General features: G+C 41.8%; 1 protein-coding gene across 4 annotated transcripts in view; it reads left to right on the top strand.

Moving 5' to 3' along the window:
- LEF1 (lymphoid enhancer binding factor 1) overlaps nt 1-19879 on the top strand; it is a 121589-nt gene that overhangs the window by 93638 nt on the left and 8072 nt on the right. For 2 of the 4 annotated variants that reach the window (XM_060104744.1, XM_060104734.1), the window contains 4 exons: nt 240-402; nt 5965-6072; nt 12035-12083; nt 12747-12787. In XM_060104744.1, the coding sequence (XP_059960727.1) occupies nt 240-402; nt 5965-6072; nt 12035-12083; nt 12747-12781 (355 nt within the window). In that variant the 3' untranslated portion in view covers nt 12782-12787. The remainder of the gene's footprint in view (nt 1-239; nt 403-5964; nt 6073-12034; nt 12084-12746; nt 12788-19879) is intronic. The other 2 variants (XM_060104759.1, XM_060104751.1) reach the window with 1 other exon arrangement.

The following is a 19879-nucleotide window of genomic DNA, read 5'->3' as shown; positions in this document are numbered from 1 at the left end:
CATTTCCATGTTGTGTTAAACCCTTCTATAGCTATAGGTAAACTTCCTCAAACCAAAGGATCCTTATCCACAAGGAGTTGACGAGGCGCTCTTCTAAGTTGATGGTGCTCTGGGGGCTTCTAGAGAGCCCAGAGGGTGGTCCCAGCCTGAGCTGGCCTTGTGGTATAAGCAGATGCTCTGCTGCTCTCCTGCCATGTCTTCCTCATTGGGCTCACCTCTTCCCCACCCCCGCCTTTTAGGAAGCCTCAGCATGAACAGAGGAAGGAGCAGGAGCCCAAGAGACCTCACATTAAGAAGCCTCTGAATGCCTTTATGTTATACATGAAAGAAATGAGAGCGAATGTCGTAGCTGAGTGCACTCTAAAGGAAAGTGCCGCTATCAACCAGATTCTAGGCCGAAGGGTAAGTAGTGGGATGGTATGTAAATGTTTATGGTGACCATGGAACATCTTCAGTAACATCTGCCCAAATGCACTTACATGTCAGATAGTCATAGAATCATTGTATAGTCACCAGCCATTTGGGGAGTAACAGAGAGAGCACGACAGCCTTTAGGAGGAGTAAATGATATAAGGCCTTGTAAGCAACTGAGATGGTACCTGGCACATAGAAAACTTCCTGAAAATGCGAACTATTTTTCCTATTATCATTCTTTAAACAAATACATCTTGAGTGTCTTTTAGGTACCAGGCACTGTGGTAGGCATTAGATAATTATTGCTGAATAAAATAGCTGTAGTCCTTACCCTCGTCGAGCTTGAAGTTTTGTGACAGGATACAGAGATTAGACGAATAATTACCCAGTTTATATATAATTAACATTGTGATAAATATTGTGAGTATGAAGAGCAAGGATCTGAGAAAGAACCACAGGGGGGTTGGGGAAGGGCCCACTGAGAATGTAGTTGAGGCCTGAGAGCTGCCCTGGGGTTAGCCATGTGATGAACGGGGTGAGGTGAAGCAGTGTTTGTGTGCGTGTGTGTGTGAGTGCGTGTGCATGTGCGCGTGCGTTGCATGCGAGTGCGTGTATGCGTGTGGGTGTGTGCATGCGTTGCGTGCGTGTGCACACGTGTGCGTGTGCGCACGCGTGTGTGTGCGGTGTGTGTGTGTGTGTGTGCGTGTGCGTGCACATTCTGAAGCAGGAATCCACTTAGCCCACCCAGGGGGCTACAGAAAGGCCTGCGGGACCAGCCATGCTTCTGGGTGAACCCTGTCAAGCACATGTGGCCGGCTGCACCTTGCAAGACATAAGCAGATTGTTCCATCTTGAAGCTTTAAATAGAAGAATTGGTACAGGCCCGAGAAGTCTTTCTAGAAAATTGCTCTCTGATTCTTAACATGTACGTGGGCCAGGTTTCTCAACTGCTCCTCTTTTTGTTGTTGTTGTTGCTTCTTTCACCCATGCTAAGATATTTTTCTGAGCACCTGTCATGTACCAGGAACTGGACTTACAGCTAGGACAGACACTCTTAGATTTCTTTGTCCAGCCACCAGCCCAGAGGTTAGTCAAGTCCTTCCCAGTACTTTTCTCAGGATTGAAATGGGTTTAGTTGGGTATCCGACGGGTGGTGGAGAACATTTGAATTTTTCTAATTCAAATTGCATTTTTCTGTAATTACATTGTAATTTTAGAAATGCTTCATCTTAACTTGTTGATGCTCTTCATATATGTGTGGTAGCTTCTTTTTTTTAATTTATTTTTGGCTGCGTTGGGTCTTCGTTGCTGCGTGCGGGCTTTCTCTAGTTGTGGCGAGAGGGGGCTACTCTTCATTGCGGTGCGCAGGCTTCTCATTGCGGTGGCTTCTCTTGTTGCGGAGCACGGGCTCTAGGCGCGTGGGCTTCAGTAGTGGTGGCACGAGGGCTCAGTAGTGTGGCTCATGGGCTCTAGAGCGCAGGCTCTTTAGCTGTGGTGCACGGGCTTAGTTGCTCCGGGGCATGTGGGATCTTCCCGGATCTGGGATCGAACCCGTGTCTCCTGTGTTGGCAGGTGGATTCTTGACCACTGAGCCACCAGGGAAGTCCTGGTAGCTTCTTAAAATACGACCCTGTGTATTTGTTTTTGCAACCTCTCAAGAAATTCATGATTTGCAAATGAATATTCAGGAGAAGGAGGGTCTTGACAACCTTTTTGAGACCTAGAGATCATGTTTTAGTTGTTGATAATTTTTGTCATGTTTGTTACAAACCTAATACATTTCAGCATTCATAACAGAAAACATGTAGGAGATTTCCAGTCCATGTGAGGAAGCAGATGGAGGAAAGCAGGCGTTCTTGTATTATCGATTCCTGTTGGAGAGCATAAAAATGCAGCGATTTCCAATCTGCAAGACACCAGGGTTTCAGGGGTGGGATGCAGTGGTAGATTATAGCTCTTTTGGTGCCCTGTGTACAGTACTCTATCTCCCTGTGGATTCTTAAACACTTAATAACAATAATTACAATGATTTCCAAAGCCAGATCATAGCAGATGAGTGATTCCCATCATTTTTTGAAGAACTCCGCCTTGAAAGCTTGAAGGCTGATGACCATTTTCCCTGACCCTTTAAAAGAAGAAATCAGAGGAAAAGAAGGGTTCTTATTTCAGCTTGTGTAAAACTCTTAGATTTTTTTTTGTTTGTTTGTTCCTTATTTGAGTTAAAGGTCCATGGTCCTCCAGTGGGAATTATTTTCCTGCTCTAGAGAGTTAAGAATATATGAATGTATGCTTCCTATTTTTAATGCACATTTCCAGCAGTTGCTACTTTCTCAGCTCCCTTAACAATCCCCAGATCAGAGCATGTGTCCTAAAGGATGGTTTTCATTTAAGGTCTCTCTCTGTTTTTAATTTGGGCACCTGTTTCTATTTATAGGCCTCTGAGATCTTTGATTAAGATCAGGTTTTCTATCCTTTCATAACTCCGCCTCTGGCAGGGTAGTCCTTGCTAGTTCTTTAAAGTTCCCAGCTTTAAAATCATGAAGTTTTACATCGGGATAATTAGAATTCTTAATAGTGGGCCTGAAATTCATCCTAGAACATTTGATCTTCTGATTTTTATTCACTTCTACCGTATTTCTAGCATAGAAATGTTCATTCATATGAATGCATCAAAGTTTTCTACTTCGTATTCTAAATAATAATAACACAAATATTACTTTAAAATAAGCTTTTCGTTTTCAGACCTTCCAGGCTCCTGAAGGAAGTCCATTTATTGCATATTTATTGTTAGAATGTCTCTTCAGATTAAATGGGTATTTTCCCAAAAACTTGGTGAATCTTTCAGTAAGCAGAAGAGATGGAAAAGCATTTTTAGTCAATTGTGTTTCAGAAATTCCTGTAAAGAAAGATCATCTTTCTAGTCTGCATCAGACTTTATTCTTGTTTTCAGTGCAAAACTTTAATACATAGTTTTACCTACTGTTTTACTCTGGTAAATGACGTTTCATTTGTGAGTAAAGTTTGTGAATTAGAAGTAATATCAAGGAACTAAAAGCAATCGAAAGTAAGCAAGCAAACAGTTTAGTTTGTGGTCTGCTTTTTTTCTTCTTGAATTTTGTTGTTTTGTTAGCTGGGGTCTTGTCAACCTAAGTTTCCTGCTGTAACTGAAAAATTCGTGCTTGTTTATTAAGTGGTTGTTTCGGGTAGAAGACTCAACCTCCATACGTATTTGGGAGATAAGTTCTATTTACAATGCCAGATTTTCTCAGCAAGTTATAAAGCTGCCATAAATTACATAAAATTATACTTTAAATTACTTAAGCTTTTTTATACTGTAAAAATATATTTACAGATAATTATATTTATAAAAAAGATATCTTTATACTGACACACTGCAGTAGGATGAGAGAAATTATTTATCAAATGAATAAACAGATTTACAAAGTAAGACTTCTATCCTTATCTTTTTTCCTCTTAGTCTCTTTTTTTTTTGGTTCCTTTTTGATAATGCTTTGCCTCTTGCTGATCATGTTATAGCACCAGAACTGTCTAAACACTAATGATCAGTCTTTTTTTTTTAAAAAAAGCGTAGGCTGATCTTTTCCACTGTGCCCAGTTCAGCTTTTTCTCCCTGTGAAGGTCTCTAGGTCAGTACCTCAGGTTTAGAAAAGCTGTAAGTTGACAGAGGCAGTGTGACTTTTCCTGCCTAAACTTCCACTGCTCCCCAGACGTGCCTTCTTAGGCTCCACTTGACTAATTGTGATTACTGTTAGTACAAAGAATTGTGTCTCAGGTAACCTTTCCCAGGTGTTTGGGGTTTTTTTGTTTTTGGTTTTTTCCTGCCACCTCCCCATCTCCTCTCCCCCCCCCTTTTTTTCTTTTTTTTAAAAAGAAAAGCATATTACCTGATTTGCCTTAGACTCAGGCCAAGTCCCGCTGTGTGTCATGCATCTTAACTTTACACTCTGCACGTGTAAAGCAATTAAAAATGAAATCATCTGCCCTATCCAGCACAGAGGCCCTGGCCTTCAAGGGGCTTTTCAAAGGAAATGGAATTGGTTGCCTTGCCTGTAAGCCCCACAGCCTCTGGACGGGAGGATGGAGGGGAGGATGGTATGAGGCCGAAGGTGCTTTAGTGCTCTCCTTGAGATCAGGTTCTCGTTCTTCTAACAGACAAGAGCAGCAGGTGTTCGTTTTCTTGAGGAGAGCATCCCTGCCATGCTCTGGGGGCTGCATCCTAACCACTGGATCGCTGTCCTGGAGGGCAGCCTTTTCTCGCTCACCAGCCTCTCTCCCTCACTCCTCCTTCCTTTCCCCCAATCCAGTCACACCTTTCTTTTCTTTTTGTCTTATCATTTAAAAAAACAAGAACAGGGTAATTAAAATCAATATACAGGGTAGAGGTGAATCGCCCAGCCTTTAAGGGGAAATTAGCGAAATGGGAAGCGACACACCCTAGAGCTGGGAGCCCTGGAGTGGGAGCCGGGCTCACTCAGAGCTTGTGCGCGTGCATGTGCACGTGTATGTAGCTGCACAGTGGTGTGGCGTCGGGTCCACCGCCTCTGTGCCGTCACCTGCAGCCAGTGGGTTCCCCAAAGTGCAGCCAGTTCTCCTGGGATTTTCTGGCAACAGATCCTGGCATTTGGGAAGTAGGGGGATGAACTTGGAAACTGCTCCCTGGGGGCCTGGGGTAAGTTGTGTGCAAACACACACAAAGTGCCAGTACAGGCTGCTAAAAATCCCAAACAGCACCTTGCCTGCATAAACTGTTTTGCTCTGTATGATAAATAAATATGTTACCTAAAGGGAAATGGAAGATTTGCAGGGTGTCAGCTGCTACGTTCTCCAGATTAGATCCTACAGTCCCAAAGTCTAGATGGCAAAATAAACTTAGGTCATGCTCCTTGTTTTCCATCCGAAGGAAGCTAAAAAACATAGCCATAAACTGTGCATGTTTGATTATACAGTGTTATCTGTATTCTCACTATGGACAATTAGTGTTTAAATAAGTGTGAGGGGAGGGTGAAGAGACTGAGACAGACTGACTTTTGATGTCTTGCTTTATAGACAGGATCATATGATGAAGGTTTCAGATTCCTCACATGACAGAGTGGGAGAGTGCATGGGAGGTGAGGATATATCTGTGGAAATTACTTCATTTTGCATAAATAAATGGTGCTTGGGCTCAGATGTCAGAATATGCTGCAGACTGTGAAAAAGGGCTAAGGTGGGTGTTGAGGTTCACCAGTGAATGTTCTCTTTAATTTGTATTGGAGAAGAGAAAGGCTGGGTGACAGGCCATTTCACTTTGGATACTTTGACAGGTTTCATGTAACATGAGAACAGAATAGAGAAATCAGAGTTTGAGTCTCACTCCAGCCACCGAACTCTAGATGGATTTCTGCGACACGTGGTCTTCTGCCATTTAAAAATAAATCGAAGTTTAAATGCTTAATATTTTCATTCTTCGGTGTTTGAAATATGAAACATATAATACTGTCGCTATTTTGCTTTTACTTGATTTTTTCCTCCTTCCCCTTTCTTTTTCAGTGGCATGCCCTCTCTCGTGAAGAGCAGGCTAAATATTATGAATTAGCGCGGAAGGAAAGACAGCTACATATGCAGCTCTATCCAGGCTGGTCTGCAAGAGACAATTATGTAAGCACTTTATGCACACCAACGGCTCTCTCCTCTCACTCGTTCTCTCTCTGTGTTGCTCTCATGAAGGAAATGTGTTGTAGAGTGTATCTAATGCTGGCACCATTCTCTATTTTTGAAAGTTAATGAACTTTATAATAAAGATTTCATGGATATATTCCATTCTGAAAGCTTTTTGCTGTCAATTTTTTTTGGCTATATGCTAATGAAATTTTTAAGTAAAATTTTTTAAATCGAAGAAAACCTTATGATTAAAATGTTGGTGAAAAAGAATTTTTTTAAAGCATATAATCTCATCATGTAAAGGCAGCATTAGTAATAACTAGTTACACTACCTTCCAGTATTTTTTCTGTGCATATCTTTTTTTTTTAACATCTTTATTGGAGTATAATTGGTTTTTACAGCGGTGTGTTGTGCATATCTTTTTATCTTTTACTTGGATATGTGTGGGTGGGTGGCTGTGTATTACATATACTTTTGTATCATGCTGCTTGCTCTTATCTATAATAAGCATTTTTCTGTTACGGCATAGTGTTTCTGTATATCAGTTTTAACAGGTATACAGTATTTCACTGAGTGAATGTCACAATTTACTGAACTATTTTTTCCCTGCTTTTCAGACATTTGCTTTTTTTTTTTTTAATAATTGGAAATTATTCTGCAGTGGATTGTGCATAACAGTTTTTAGGACTTATTTCTACAGGATAGACTCACAGTAGTGAAATTGAAGTGAAACAGTAGTGAAATTGCTGAGTACAGATTATAAATATTTTAAAGCCTCTTGATATATATTGTCAGATTTCTTTCCAAAATGGATTGTGTTATTTTACACTTCTTACAAACAATGTATTCCAGTGACTGTTTTGCACAGACTAATTAAAACTGGGTAAAAAACACATTTTTTGTTTGGTTCATATTAACGTACCCTGATGCCTATTATATATTTTATTCAGATGGAGTAGGTATTATCATATTTTTAAGCTGTACTAATTTTATTGGGAAAAATACCTCATTTATATTGCCAATTATTTTATTACTTCAGAGTTTGAATACCTTACTCATGTAGTCTTGATATAGCAAAAACTACTGAGAAAGACTATTGTAAGTGATATTAGTTGTATCATATTTTATAGAGGGGAATGATTTTGAATTACTTAATCTCTTAATTTAAAAATTTGAAGATCATTTTCATGTTTCTTATGAGACTAGCATTCAGAGTGTCAGCTAGGACAGACTTCACATTAAATGGAATTGTCCTTTTCAAAAAGGGCGAGGCACTATGGAGAACAGTATGGAGGCTCCTTAAAAAACTAAAAATAGAACTACCATACGACCCAGCAATCCCACTACTGGGCATATACCCTGAGAAAACCATAATTCAAAAAGAATCATGTACCACAATGTTCATTGCAGCTCTATTTACAATAGCCAGGACATGGAAGCAACCTAAGTGTCCATCATCGGATGAATGCATAAAGAAGATGTGGCACACATATACAATGGAATATTACTCAGCCATAAAAAGAAACGAAATTGAGTTATTTGTAGTGAGGTGGATGGACCTAGAGTCTGTCATAAAGAGTGAAGTAAGTCAGAAGGAGAAAAACAAATACCGTATGCTAACACATATATATGGAATCTAAGAAAAAAAAAAGGTCATGAAGAATCTAGGGGTAAGATGGGAATGGAGACGCAGACCTACTAGAGAATGGACTTGAGGATGTGGGGAGGGGGAAGGGTAGGCTGTGACAAAGTGAGAGAGTGGCACGGACATATATACACTACCAAATGTAAAATAGATAGCTAGTGGGAAGCAGCCGCATAGCACGAGGAGATCAGCTTGGTGCTTTGTGACCACCTAGAGGGGTGAGATAGGGAGGGTGGGAGGGAGACGCAAGAGGGAGGGGATATGGGGATATATGTGTGCATATAGCTGATTCACTTTGTTATAAAGCAGAAACACACCATTGTAAAGCAGTTATGCTCCAATAAAGATGTTAAATAAATAAATAAATAAATAAATAAATAAATAAATAAAAGGGGCGAGGGTGAAGCCATGAATCAATATGTAAATCAGTGTGTGGCCATTGCTGGATATGGTCCTGTGCAGACCCACGTGTGAGGTCTTACATCCCATATAATGAGGCACCAAGACTTTCGGAACACATGTTTCCTGTAACATGCTCCAAAGAAAAAGTCACTACTGGTCAGGATTTGGAGCTTAAACATTGGATACAACTATGACGTAGGAAGTAAGAGTCCTCCTGTTTGTGACTTGGGAGCAGCGGCTTCATCAACTCTCCTGAACCGTTGTCTTGATTGTTTTAAATAACTACTTGGGTTGGCCAAAAAGTTCGTTTGGGTTGTACTGTAAGATGCTATGGAAAAACCCTAATGAACTTTTTGGCCAGTACAATACTATATGCCGATGGTCAAGAGCTGTCTTAAATGCTTTTTGTGTTATTTTCTAGTCCTTCTAATAATCCTGTGGCATCAACAGTATTATTGTATTTCACAGATGAGGGAAATTAAATTGTCAGGAGGTTAGGTAGTTGGTCCAGGGCCATGTAGTGGTTAAGCTACAGGGGATACCCAGGTCCCCCAGACTTCACAGTCTATGCCATTTCCCTCCTCCTCCAGGTGGACCAGCTCAGTCTTCCAGGACCTTTTTAGGAAGTCTGCTTTAGTTGAAGACTTTTCTCCCTGAATTGGGCTTCCATCCTCTGGGCCGTAATTAGTATTTTCTGGATAGAGCCTTCGTGATGCCCTTTAAGTGGGAAGATCAGTCCCCCACCTAAAGGGTTTCAGAAGTGTCCTCCTCTAACCCTGTCCTTGATCTCTTTTGGATGTGGTTGGCCTTATAGGGGAGAGTGGCCTTCCTTCTTTAACCTCTGGGAGAACTTTGCTGTGCTGTGACTTTGCATAGATTTAGTGTTGCGTGTTGACTGTCTTTTTTTTTTTTTTGAAGTATAGTTGACTTACAGTGTTAATTTCTGCTGTACAGCAAAGTGATTCAGTTATACATATATTTCTTTTTCATATTCTTTTCCATTACAGTTTATCACAGGATACTGAATATATTTCCCTGTGCTATACAGTAGGACCTTGTTGTTTATCCATCCTATATATAATAGTTTGTATCTGCTCATCCCAAATTCCCAGTCCATCCCTTCCCCATTGCCCCCTCCCCCTTGGCAACCAAAAGTCTGTTGTCTATGTCTGGGAGTCTGTTTCCATTTCATAGATATATGTTCATGTTGTCTTTTATTTTTTTCCAAACTCATCCTTCTTTTATTTATTTATTTATTTTTGTTTTATATTGGAGTATACTTGATTTACAATGTTGTGTTAGTTTCAGGTGTACAGCAAAGTGATTCACTTATACAAATATACATAAATCTATTCAGATTCTTCTCCCATATAGGTTATTGCACAGTAATGAGTAGAGTTCCTTGTGCTATACAGTAGGTCCTTGTTGCTTATCTATTTTATATATAGTAGTGTGTATATTGTTAATCCCAACCTCCTAATTTATGTGTGTTGTATTTTAGATTCCACATATATGAATGATATCATGTCTTTGAGTGAAGTTTCTATTTCTGATCCTTAAGGAGTGAGTTTCCACTTTTAAAAAGAGATAAAAGAAACACATGTTCTCTCCCTCTTGCTCTCTCCCCTTTTCTCTATGTGGAGAGACGGGAAGAGAGTAGTTTTAAAGAAAACCAGTGTTATGTGAATTTACCTTTAAAGATTTTCCTCTGTGCAATTTTTAAAGGAAATTACTTGTGTAACTTGATTTTAGGATCTCTTTGAATGAAGGGGAAGCCCAGCTTTGTTACTTAAAATGTTTATAACAATCAAAATAAGCCTATTAATTACTAAGGCAAACAGAAGTCAGTCAAGTGGTATCACTTTAGCTTAAGATATTACAGTATTCTTAAAATAAGAGTACAGGAATACAGTCTAAATAAGATGCATGCCATATATCTTAGCATTTCATTGTCAGAATGCTATCCTAATGCTCACTGCAATCATATTAAATATATATCTCAATGATTTAATATCAAGTTGTCCTATTCTATGGCATCGTAGATTTTATAACTTCAATTTGTTTTTATAACTTTCATTTTTTATAACTGGTTTTCATAAATCAGTGCACATAATCATATTTTCTGAGGTGTATTATTTATATTAGAGCTTTTAAATGTAGTGCTTAAAACCCAAGTACTATATATAATTTTAATGAAAATTTTATATGTGTTTACTATACATGAATTTTGTTTTTGTGTTAAGCTGACATGAATACATCCAAACTCCTTAGGTCCTTTTGTCTATCATAAATGTAAGTTCTCTTGAAGCACTGATGTATACCTAGAATATAGTACAGATATTTCACAAAGCAACATCAGTCCGACATGTCAGGGCATGGTTGCATGTTCTAGGCACGTGCTGGGCATGTGCTGGGTGGCAGAGATGTGCTGAGACTCGGGCAGTGCTCATGTGAGCCCATAGCCATGTGGCTGAGGGGTCCAGGGCCACAGCCCATCATGACACCTGTGCAGAGTTACGTTATGGTGGTGAGCTCTGCCTGGGGCTGATGGCAGGGGGCGTGGGGTGGAGGGGGTGGGGAGAGAAGGGTCCTGGACAAGATGACACCTGAGGTGAGTGTTAAAGGGCAAACGGGAGCTAGGAGAAGGTGAGGACGAAGGCTCCAGACACAGGAAACAACCTTATTGCACCTTCTGGAAACCACAGTCGTTGTATTTGAAAGGGAGATAGCAGATGCCCCTGAGAAGCATGCTCTTCCTTCGTCCACTCTCCTCCTCCTGGAGCACCTTAATCTTCTGAAAGAAGACTCCAGGATTTTTGATATGCCATTTCCCCAGGCCACTAATATCTGTTGTTTGCCTTAATGTTTGTGAGGATAGTTTCAGTCAACTTTCCAAAGATATAAACCTCAGTGGTCGGGTCATGTGACATGAAGAAAAACTATCTTGAGGTGCATCAAAATAGATACTTTTCTATATCCACACAATATACTCAATATAATCTTATGTTTTATTTTTTGTGAATGTGATTATTACAGCAGACATAAGATAGAGATAATGGATGTGATATGTGTCCTATGACACTTATTTGAAAAGACCATCCTAATCCAGGTTGGTCATTTACTATTCCTATAAATCAAATATTACCGTGTCTATGCCCTATTACAATTATTTTTTGAGGGGAAAGTAATTATGAAGAAAAATAGAAAATTAAACTACTATCAAAGGGACCTAAAATTATAAATTTGTGATTAAGATGATTTTGAAATGTATTTTAAATTGCAAGCATATTCACGTTATTGTGTTTGTTTTAGGAAGCAGGGTCCTTAACTGCCATAAATAAGTCTTTAAAATTACCTTCTAAGTTTTCTCAGGTTCTATCTTACCCTTTTACTACTGTCTTCAGTTATGTCTTGTCTGTGCCATGGGAGCTGAGGGGCCTCAGTTAACATGGTGGATTTTTAATTAGATGGTGGAATTCACAGTAAGGAAGATTTATCATCAGCACTACCAGAAGTGGGTCCTAAGCATGGTGGTTAGCAGTAAAAGGAGGGCCTCCTTATTAAGTGGGCTTTCCTTGAAGGTGGGCAGTGGGGGGAGGGGTCTGTGGCCACAGCCCTAGGACATCATCATCTTGTGTGTGTGTGTGTGTGTGTGTGTGTGTGTGTGTGTGTGTGTATGGCCACTGCCAATGTCAGTACAGTACTGATGACATTAAATGCGAAGCTATAGAGACAGGTCACAGATAGGAATTTCTTTCTCTTGCCCGGTTTCTAGGTACAGATGGTAAAGAGAGAGAGATAATGAGGCATCTTGATCTCTTGATTGACCGCCTGCTGGTCGTTTTGTACCACATTCATCCATGTGTTCACAGTACAGTCTATAACATGAACATGTGCCTGTCTTCTTCCAGGGTAAGAAAAAGAAGAGGAAGAGAGAGAAACTACAGGAATCTACATCAGGTAGGCACCATGTGACTTTCCAGCCAATTCTCATGCTTCTGACAAGCACCTTTTAAAGTAGTCTGCATCTTTCTACACGCTGCTTTATTCTTCAGCTATAACATATGATTCTTGAACTCTGCTTTTCTTCCTGAGATTCTTTAAAAATGTTTGAAAGACCTTTCTTTTAAATGTGACTATGTGAAGGTACACCTAAAAAGCTCTTGCAAACCCTGTTACCTGGATTCCTGGTTGTTAACTGTGGTTGTTTTTAAGGTTTTGTTTTTGCTTTTGTTGTCTGTGTTCTCTTTTAACACTTCTGTTCTTCTATTTGCAAAACTCCTTACAATACAGTTTTTTTTATGATGACTCTCTGATATGCTACCTTATATCCCCTTGAGAATCTTTTCTATGGTTTGGGGTTATTTAAAAATATAAAACATGATGATAGGGTTTATCTTTCGTGTACATTAATTCAAGGCATCAATCGGTGAGGTCCAGTTTATTTCCCCTTTTCTTTCATAAAAGATAAGGCCTCTACTTGTACTGCACAAATAAAACTGGCTGGTATAAGAACCATAAAAAATAAAGCAAACAGGTCCACATTATATTGTAGCTACTACGTATTTGGAATGTACAAAAACTTCTTCAATAAAAATTTGTTAAAGACACAATTTTCTGCAGGTACAGGTCCAAGAATGACAGCTGCCTACATCTGAAACATGGTAAGAACCACTCTCTGGTCCTACTGCTGACATTAGTTATAAACAGAGGCACTTGCTTGTGAATCTTCTTGCTCATACTGATGCCATTCAGCATTGCTCCTTTAAAGAGGAAAGGCCACCAAAGTCAAATTAGTGCTTTAAAACATCTGATGGTTTTTATACCGGCTGTGGATTTGCAATATAGTATGTGTCTCTCTCTTCTCTTCTTCCCCTTTTTGCCCCTTTAATTTTTTTCCATTCCCTTTCCCCTAACTCTTGTCAGCCATTCCTTACTGACCAGTGGCAAATCTGCCTGCTTCAGAAACAAACAAGTAACAAAAACCGGCAAAATGCCATCTTACTCTGCAAACCCAGGGCTGCATTAGAGGAGCTCAGGCTGGCCCAGGACCTGGAAGATTCTGTGGTACAGAGACTTTTTCTCAGTTGAGATGATCTATAGAGGCTTAAAAGTAATATATTTGTTTCTAGTGAGAAAGAGAGGGATGCTTCGTTTTTTCTGTTAGTTAAAAATGTGGCATGGGGACTTATTAACTGTATTCTATCAAGTTCTTTATTGATAACCATTGCTAGATCTCACTCTCATCTTTATAGGTGATGTTTATTTCATTTCTTTTTATTGTAGTTATTTGATTTTTGACCACCATCCCTGGTGGGAACCTGGCTTTGTAAATTGCCTCAGTCTTTGCTAGGCTTTGAATTCACAGTGTGTCTACACTGTGACAGTTCTTCTCAGAGGCGCTCCCTTTGATTCTATTCTCTCTAGGAACCCACATCCCAGTCCCGTCGTCAGCTCTATCTTTTGGGTCTGTCTCGAGTCTCTCCTCTCACACTCAGCAGTTTCATAGCCCCAGATCAGGTGCTCAGACTTTCCATCTGGATTATTGTAATAAGCCTTTGGATAATTTTCCTGCTTCCAGACTTCCTTTCTGCCAGTTCATCCTCTGTGTTGCTCCCAGAGGGATCTGCTGAAACACAAACGGATTGTGTCACTTCCCGACTTAAAAACGGTCAGTGCTTCCCACTGTCTGAGGGATGCGGTGCAGACCACGTCAGTGTGGATCTGCGTTTACCCTGTCCTGGGGGCTCCACTCTCTGACCCGCCTCACCTCCAACCATGCGTCTTGGGTTCAGTCCAAACAAAATTATTTGCCGTCCCTGAGACAGATGGAGGCTGCTGCACGTGCTGTCCCTGTGCTTGGAAAGCCCGTTTCCTCTGCCTGAGGGTGGTGTTTCTTAGGAGAAGAGCATTAGCCTGCGGGTCACTTCATTCTTGACTAGAACCAGATGACCGCTTAATCTTTCAGAACTTAATTTTGGTGCTCAGATTTCAGCGGACTTTCCCAGGGGAATCTGCAGAGACTTTGGTACCAAACAGATATGAATTTTACATCAGCTGTTTGCCCCGGCAATCTGCTTGAGCTTTTTTAATCTTCATTTTCCTCCACTGTAAAATGGGAACAGTAACCGCCACCCGCTAGGGTTCTTTGTTTATCGTATGTGGCCTCCCTCCCTCCCTAGACGCCACCCCAAAGACCTAATGCAGCTGCCTTTTCCTCTGTGAAACTTTCCTCATCTTTATTCACGTTCCCCAGGTTCTTCAAAATGTCATCATTGTTGGTTTATGATATCAAAAGTCTTCTAAACTAGCGCTGAGTGGTAGGCTTTTCTCCAGCTAAAAAGAAGATCAGCCCTTCATACAGGTGACCAAACAAGGTATCACAAAAATAATATCACAGGTGATGTTCATATTTAATTCAACTTAATGGCTATTAATCGAGGACCTCTTCTGAGCTGGCCCCCCAGCTTGGTTATAGGAGCACAGGCTCTGCCCCCAGGTGCTCATGGCATCATAGTTTAGAAGTAATTTTAGTAGCAAGCACATGCTCTTGTACTTCTTCTTTGCGTTTTTTTAGAAGAATATTGTCCTTTTAATGACTAAACACTTAGGTATGGACAGCAGCCCTTTTTATGCTCTGCCTCGAGACAGAAAACCCTTACAAGCGTACCGTGCGAAGAACCAACCTTCGCTGATTTTACTCGGTCCTCTGTTGGCACCAAAATCTTTAATGCTATTTCTATTAAAAATCATGCAAAGACGTATTTCTCTGCTTCATACTTTGATATTTGGTTTTGTATCCTTAATGATTAACATTGTATAGTATTTTAGATTAGACGATTAGGCTGAATGCATTTCTGTCCTAGAATGTATCCCAAATATCTCTTTTTAAAATAATGTTACAGTGATCATGGTGTTTTCTTGTCACTTACTTGTTTTTCTAAAGGTCAAGGCGTGTCCCCTCTGCCCTGCCCCAGAAAAACACAGCAAAGTCTCCCCCCCTCCCCCCAAGAAAAAAATTTTCACCAGGGACCAGTGAGGCTCCCGTCGGCTGGGCTGCACTTAATCAGAGTCTCCAGCGTTCCTCTCCCCTCTCGTTGCGGGATCAGTCATGCAGCCTTTGAAGTTCTGTGCTCCCCACTATCCTGTTGTAGAGAGCGGCACTGGCAGTCATCTGATAAGAATTACTAAGCAGAGAGAAGGTCAGATTTGCATTCATAAAGATTTCCGCAAATTAGGAATGATAACTATCCCTACTGTTTCCCCATCCCTTTCTTTGTTTTAGGAATTCAGAAACTTCTATCTGTGCAGTAGTTGACTTGTTTAGTCGTTATTCCGCATTTATCGAGCACTTCATAAATGCCAGTTGGCTCCATAATACCTGGAAATACAGTATCGAACAAGGCTTAGAAGGTCCCCGCTCTGTACTGCTTACATTCGGGGAGGGCAGTTGATTTAAAACAAACAGGAAAGTGTAAGTGCCATACTAAAAATAGAACAGGGAGTGACTTGAGGGTCGGCTTTGGCTTGAAGATCATGAAAGGCCCTTCTGAGGAGGTGACACTCAGTAGTAACCAGTTGTCTTCCCTGGAGGGTATTGTGTGTATTGTTCTAAATGAAAGACCAGGCCAACAGAGCACCCTGTTGTAGAAAGAGCTTAGACTAGACTAGGAGTGAGGCCACACGGGCTCTCACATTAGCCCTCCCTGTGCTGTATGGCCTGGGGCAGTAGGTGTAAGCCGGAGACTGGTTCCTCCGCACAAGTGAAAGGGGCGCTTTGCTGGCCTCTACGCTCCCCGCCGCATCAGGTCCCAACGTCCTGGTCTGCTTTGTGCTTCTGCGGGCTGCACTGCCTCCCAGCGTTGGTAAAGGGACTCGGGTCTCTTTTTTGTTTACTAATTTGTCGTCCTCATTCTAGGTCTGAGTGGCTCTGTATAACTATAAGGCACCTGTATGATCTTGAAAACGACTTGCCCACGATGTGCTTGCCCTTCAATTCCTGTATAGATCACTTCCTGCCTACCCCACCCCTCCACAGGATGAGTGCCCAGAAGCACTGCCTCTAGTTTGGGGCTTTGCTTCTCCACTGATGCCATCATGTGGCTCCTTGTTTGCCAGACTTCAGTTCCGCTAGTGCTGGCTCCACCTTAGAAAAAAGCCGAAGACAGGTGAAATGTTTGATGAGACTTGATCCTGCACATAGTATCTGTGAAAGCTCACAGGACTTGCTTTCAGTTCTGAAGGGAAGTTCTGAAGTCACGGCCCTCCCTGCAGGAAGGTAAAGCTAACAGAGCGCAGTGCCCAGACGGGGAGGATGCCGTTGACTCCAACGTGAAGAGATTTTTGAGAGGGTCCTTTCTGCACAGGGAAACTTAACATTATCCTGCTGCCCTTAAAGGAAATTCCTATTAGATCACTGAGCTTAGACAACCCATGATGTAGCTCAAATGCTAGGGAACTCTCATTACTCTGAACTAGAGTGGGACAGTGGACTATAAGGAAAAGACCCCACCCATCAGGAGAAGACTCCTCTGTGAACAAAAAAGCCCTCTGAAAACTTGTTTCTGTTCCTTGAAAGACATGAGTTTCACTTAATACTTTCTCATTTCCCAGTGGTGGGAAATGCCATTGCAGTTGCTTCATATACCCAGCTGTGTCCCCATCTCCCTGTGAGTTTCTACTTTTGTGTATTCTATAAGAATATTCACTCTGGTGAAATCAAGTTGAAACAAAGAAATTAGCATTAACCCAATCTCAACGCCTTGCAGCAGACTTTAGGATTATTGGAAACAGGATGCTTAAAAGACATTCCTCCAAGTTGGAGGTGATCCCCAAGCTGTGGGATCGTTCAAGAAATCCAGATTCATCCTTAGCTTTTTTAACTAACTTGCCACTTGTGGGAGCTGGGAGCCCAGGGCCTCAGGCAGTGAGACTTACACACGTTCTCCTGTGAAGGCCTATATCATAAAGTGCCAATTGTTTGTTTATTCATTCTGCCAACATCCAGTGAGGCCTAGTCCTGCAAGTCAAGAACTGCTTTAGGCAGTGGGGTTACTTGCTAAACGGACCCTGTCCGTTACCAGAGGCGCTCCCAGTTTAAGCAGATGCAGACGTACAAATGGATAATTATAAAATAACATGTTTTATGCTACCAAGGAAGTGCATACAGTGCAGTGTGTAAAAACAAAGATAACGGAAATCAGAGCGAGATCAAGGAAGGCCTCCTGCAGTAGGTAACACTTGCATGTCCAGTCATGGGGGAATTCTTGAGTTTGATACAACAATGATCGAGTTGCTTTCTTTGAGTTTCCAGTATTTTAGTGCAGTTTCATTTGGAATATGTAACGTCAAGAGTTTGTCAGAAGTCAGAGATTATCATCAAATACTGAACTTCCCTTTCTTCCTGACTTAATCAAGACTCATAAAGAATTAAAGAAGCAGAGAATTCGAATTTTTGAAAAGCTGGAGAGAATTACCATTCTGAGTTTACTAACTTAAAAACTTAACTTTACAGGTTGGTTTACTAATATTTACTTCAGCAAAACATAAAAAGTCCACTATCTTAAAGTTATATAGATTGAAAAGATATTCTTATGATATTTCAGTGTATTTCATTTGATTATATAACGTCAAAGGTCTAGTTTAAAAGTAGAAACAAGCTATCTTTTTTTAAAAAGCAAAAAATCTCTGGTTAAATGCACCCAGAGATACATATAGGCACTCACAGACATACTTATTCTGTACACTATGATTTTAGCCTTGGCATAATCTTCAGCTTGTACACTTGCTGAACTGAGAAATTAGTATATATTTTTTACTAAATAAAAACATTCGCCTTGGGCTTCCCTGGTGGTGCAGTGGTTGAGAGTCCGCCTGCCGATGCAGGGGACACGGGTTCGTGCCCCGGTCCGGGAAGATCCCACATGCCGCGGAGCGGCTGGGCCCGTGAGCCATGGCCGCTGAGCCTGCGCGTCCGGAGCCTGTGCTCCGCAACGGGAGAGGCCACAACAGTGAGAGACCCGCATACCGCAACAAAACAAAACAAAAAAAATTCGCCTTTATTTCCCTGGCACAAAGAGGTGTGTGGGAGAAGTAATTTCTAGTACAGTATAGAATGCAATAGTTAATTGTGCAGTGCTTGGATTTACATCTTTAAAAAAATTGTCTCTAGCTTTCCATTATAGACTGGAGTCATGTGCGGGACTAGCGAGAGGACTGTGACCCTGAAGGTCTTCCAGGAGCGTTGTCTGAAGCTCGGGACTGAGCCCTGTCCTCTTAAGAGTCACGGAGAGGTCTAAATATTTTCAGCGGTCTCCTTGAGAAAAACATTTATTTCGTATAGTTTTTGAAGCTCACCCTGGGGAGCTTGATGCTTTTGCCTAATCTTTGCTCTGAACTCTGTTCCCTAAGTAAATATGTAGTCACCCCCATTAAGTAAGTCAGTGAGCCTCTGGGTATTTGTTCCTAGGTTGGCATGTCTAGTTAGAAAGCAAAGCCAAGTGCTTACAAAGTAGTAAAGTTGGAAGCAGCTAGAGAAATGGTAAGGCTTGTCCAAAGTCTCAGAGTAAAAATTAAGGCTTCGATAATGAGCAAGTGAAAAAACTACGCCCTATTTTCCATCCTTCATTTTTTGTCACACGATGAGGCATTAAGTGTGTCAGGCTCTTAGCCTAGAATTGCCACTGGCCACACAGGAGACGGCAGAGTTAGGAGCTCTTGGGAAGGGAGCCTCACATTCGGAGGCGGGAGACCAGCACGGCCGCCTGCACCCTGCTCAGTGCTGTCCCCAAGCTCCTCCTGAGCATCCTCTGAGTGGTGGCCCAGCCAGTGCAGGACCTCGCCTACCCGTTGGCCAAGCGTCTGGATCCTGATGGAAACGACCGCAGGCGTGTCATTTGTCTTGTCAGGATCGCAGGTGTGCTGTGCCTAGGACACGGAGGTCTGTCCCTGCCTGGCTGGGGTAGCCTACCCGTGTTCCCCTCCTCTTACGTCTGGCTGCAAACCCCTGCAAAACGTGTCATGAGTTAGTGGAAAAGTTGTAGAGAATTCACACGGCAGTGACACTTGACTGCAGTGTTCTTCCTAGGGACTCCCTAGTAAGACCGTTCAGCAGGAAAATTCAGACACTGATAGCAAGGGCAGCCTTGGGCACACTGTCCGAAACGGAGATGGCTGCCTCACAGCACCGTGTGGCTAGACCAAACTGTGCGTGGACCGCAGGTTTTCAGGTTCTAACCATTCTCCAGAATGCCTTACGTGCGCTCACGCAATGCGAGCCTTTTCATCACAAAAGGCAAGAAACAGCCCCCGCGAGGCTGAGGGCCTCTATTTAAGGGGGCAGGAGCACCGTGCGGAGGCCGAAGAGAGCACTAGAAGGTGGGCTTGGAAAACTGTCCAGACGCTTCTGCTGTCTCTTATATCTGCCCGTCCCCCAAATCACATCCTCCCCTTCTGCAGATTGGCCTCCTCAGTTCTTTGATCCATGTGTCCAGAACCCCTCAAGCTCACGTGTTCTTACAGTACCAGTCTCCAAAAGAGAAAACTCTTTCAAATTCCAGAGAAGGGGGACTTCCCTAGCAGTCCAGTGGTTAGGACTCTGCGCTTCCACTGCAGGGGACACAGGCTTTTGATCCCTGGTCGGGGAACTAAGATCCCACATGCCGCGTGGCCAAAACATAAACCAATACAAAGTCAAATTCCAGAGAAGGGACTCTGGCTAGCCCAGCTTGGGTCAAACTTCTACCCCCATCTGCAAT

The sequence above is a fragment of the Mesoplodon densirostris genome, chromosome 1, assembly GCF_025265405.1.
Source record: "Mesoplodon densirostris isolate mMesDen1 chromosome 1, mMesDen1 primary haplotype, whole genome shotgun sequence".
Taxonomy (NCBI): Eukaryota; Metazoa; Chordata; class Mammalia; order Artiodactyla; family Ziphiidae; genus Mesoplodon; species Mesoplodon densirostris.
Note: the sequence above shows the minus strand (reverse complement) of the source record. Positions and strands in the feature narration are given on the sequence as shown.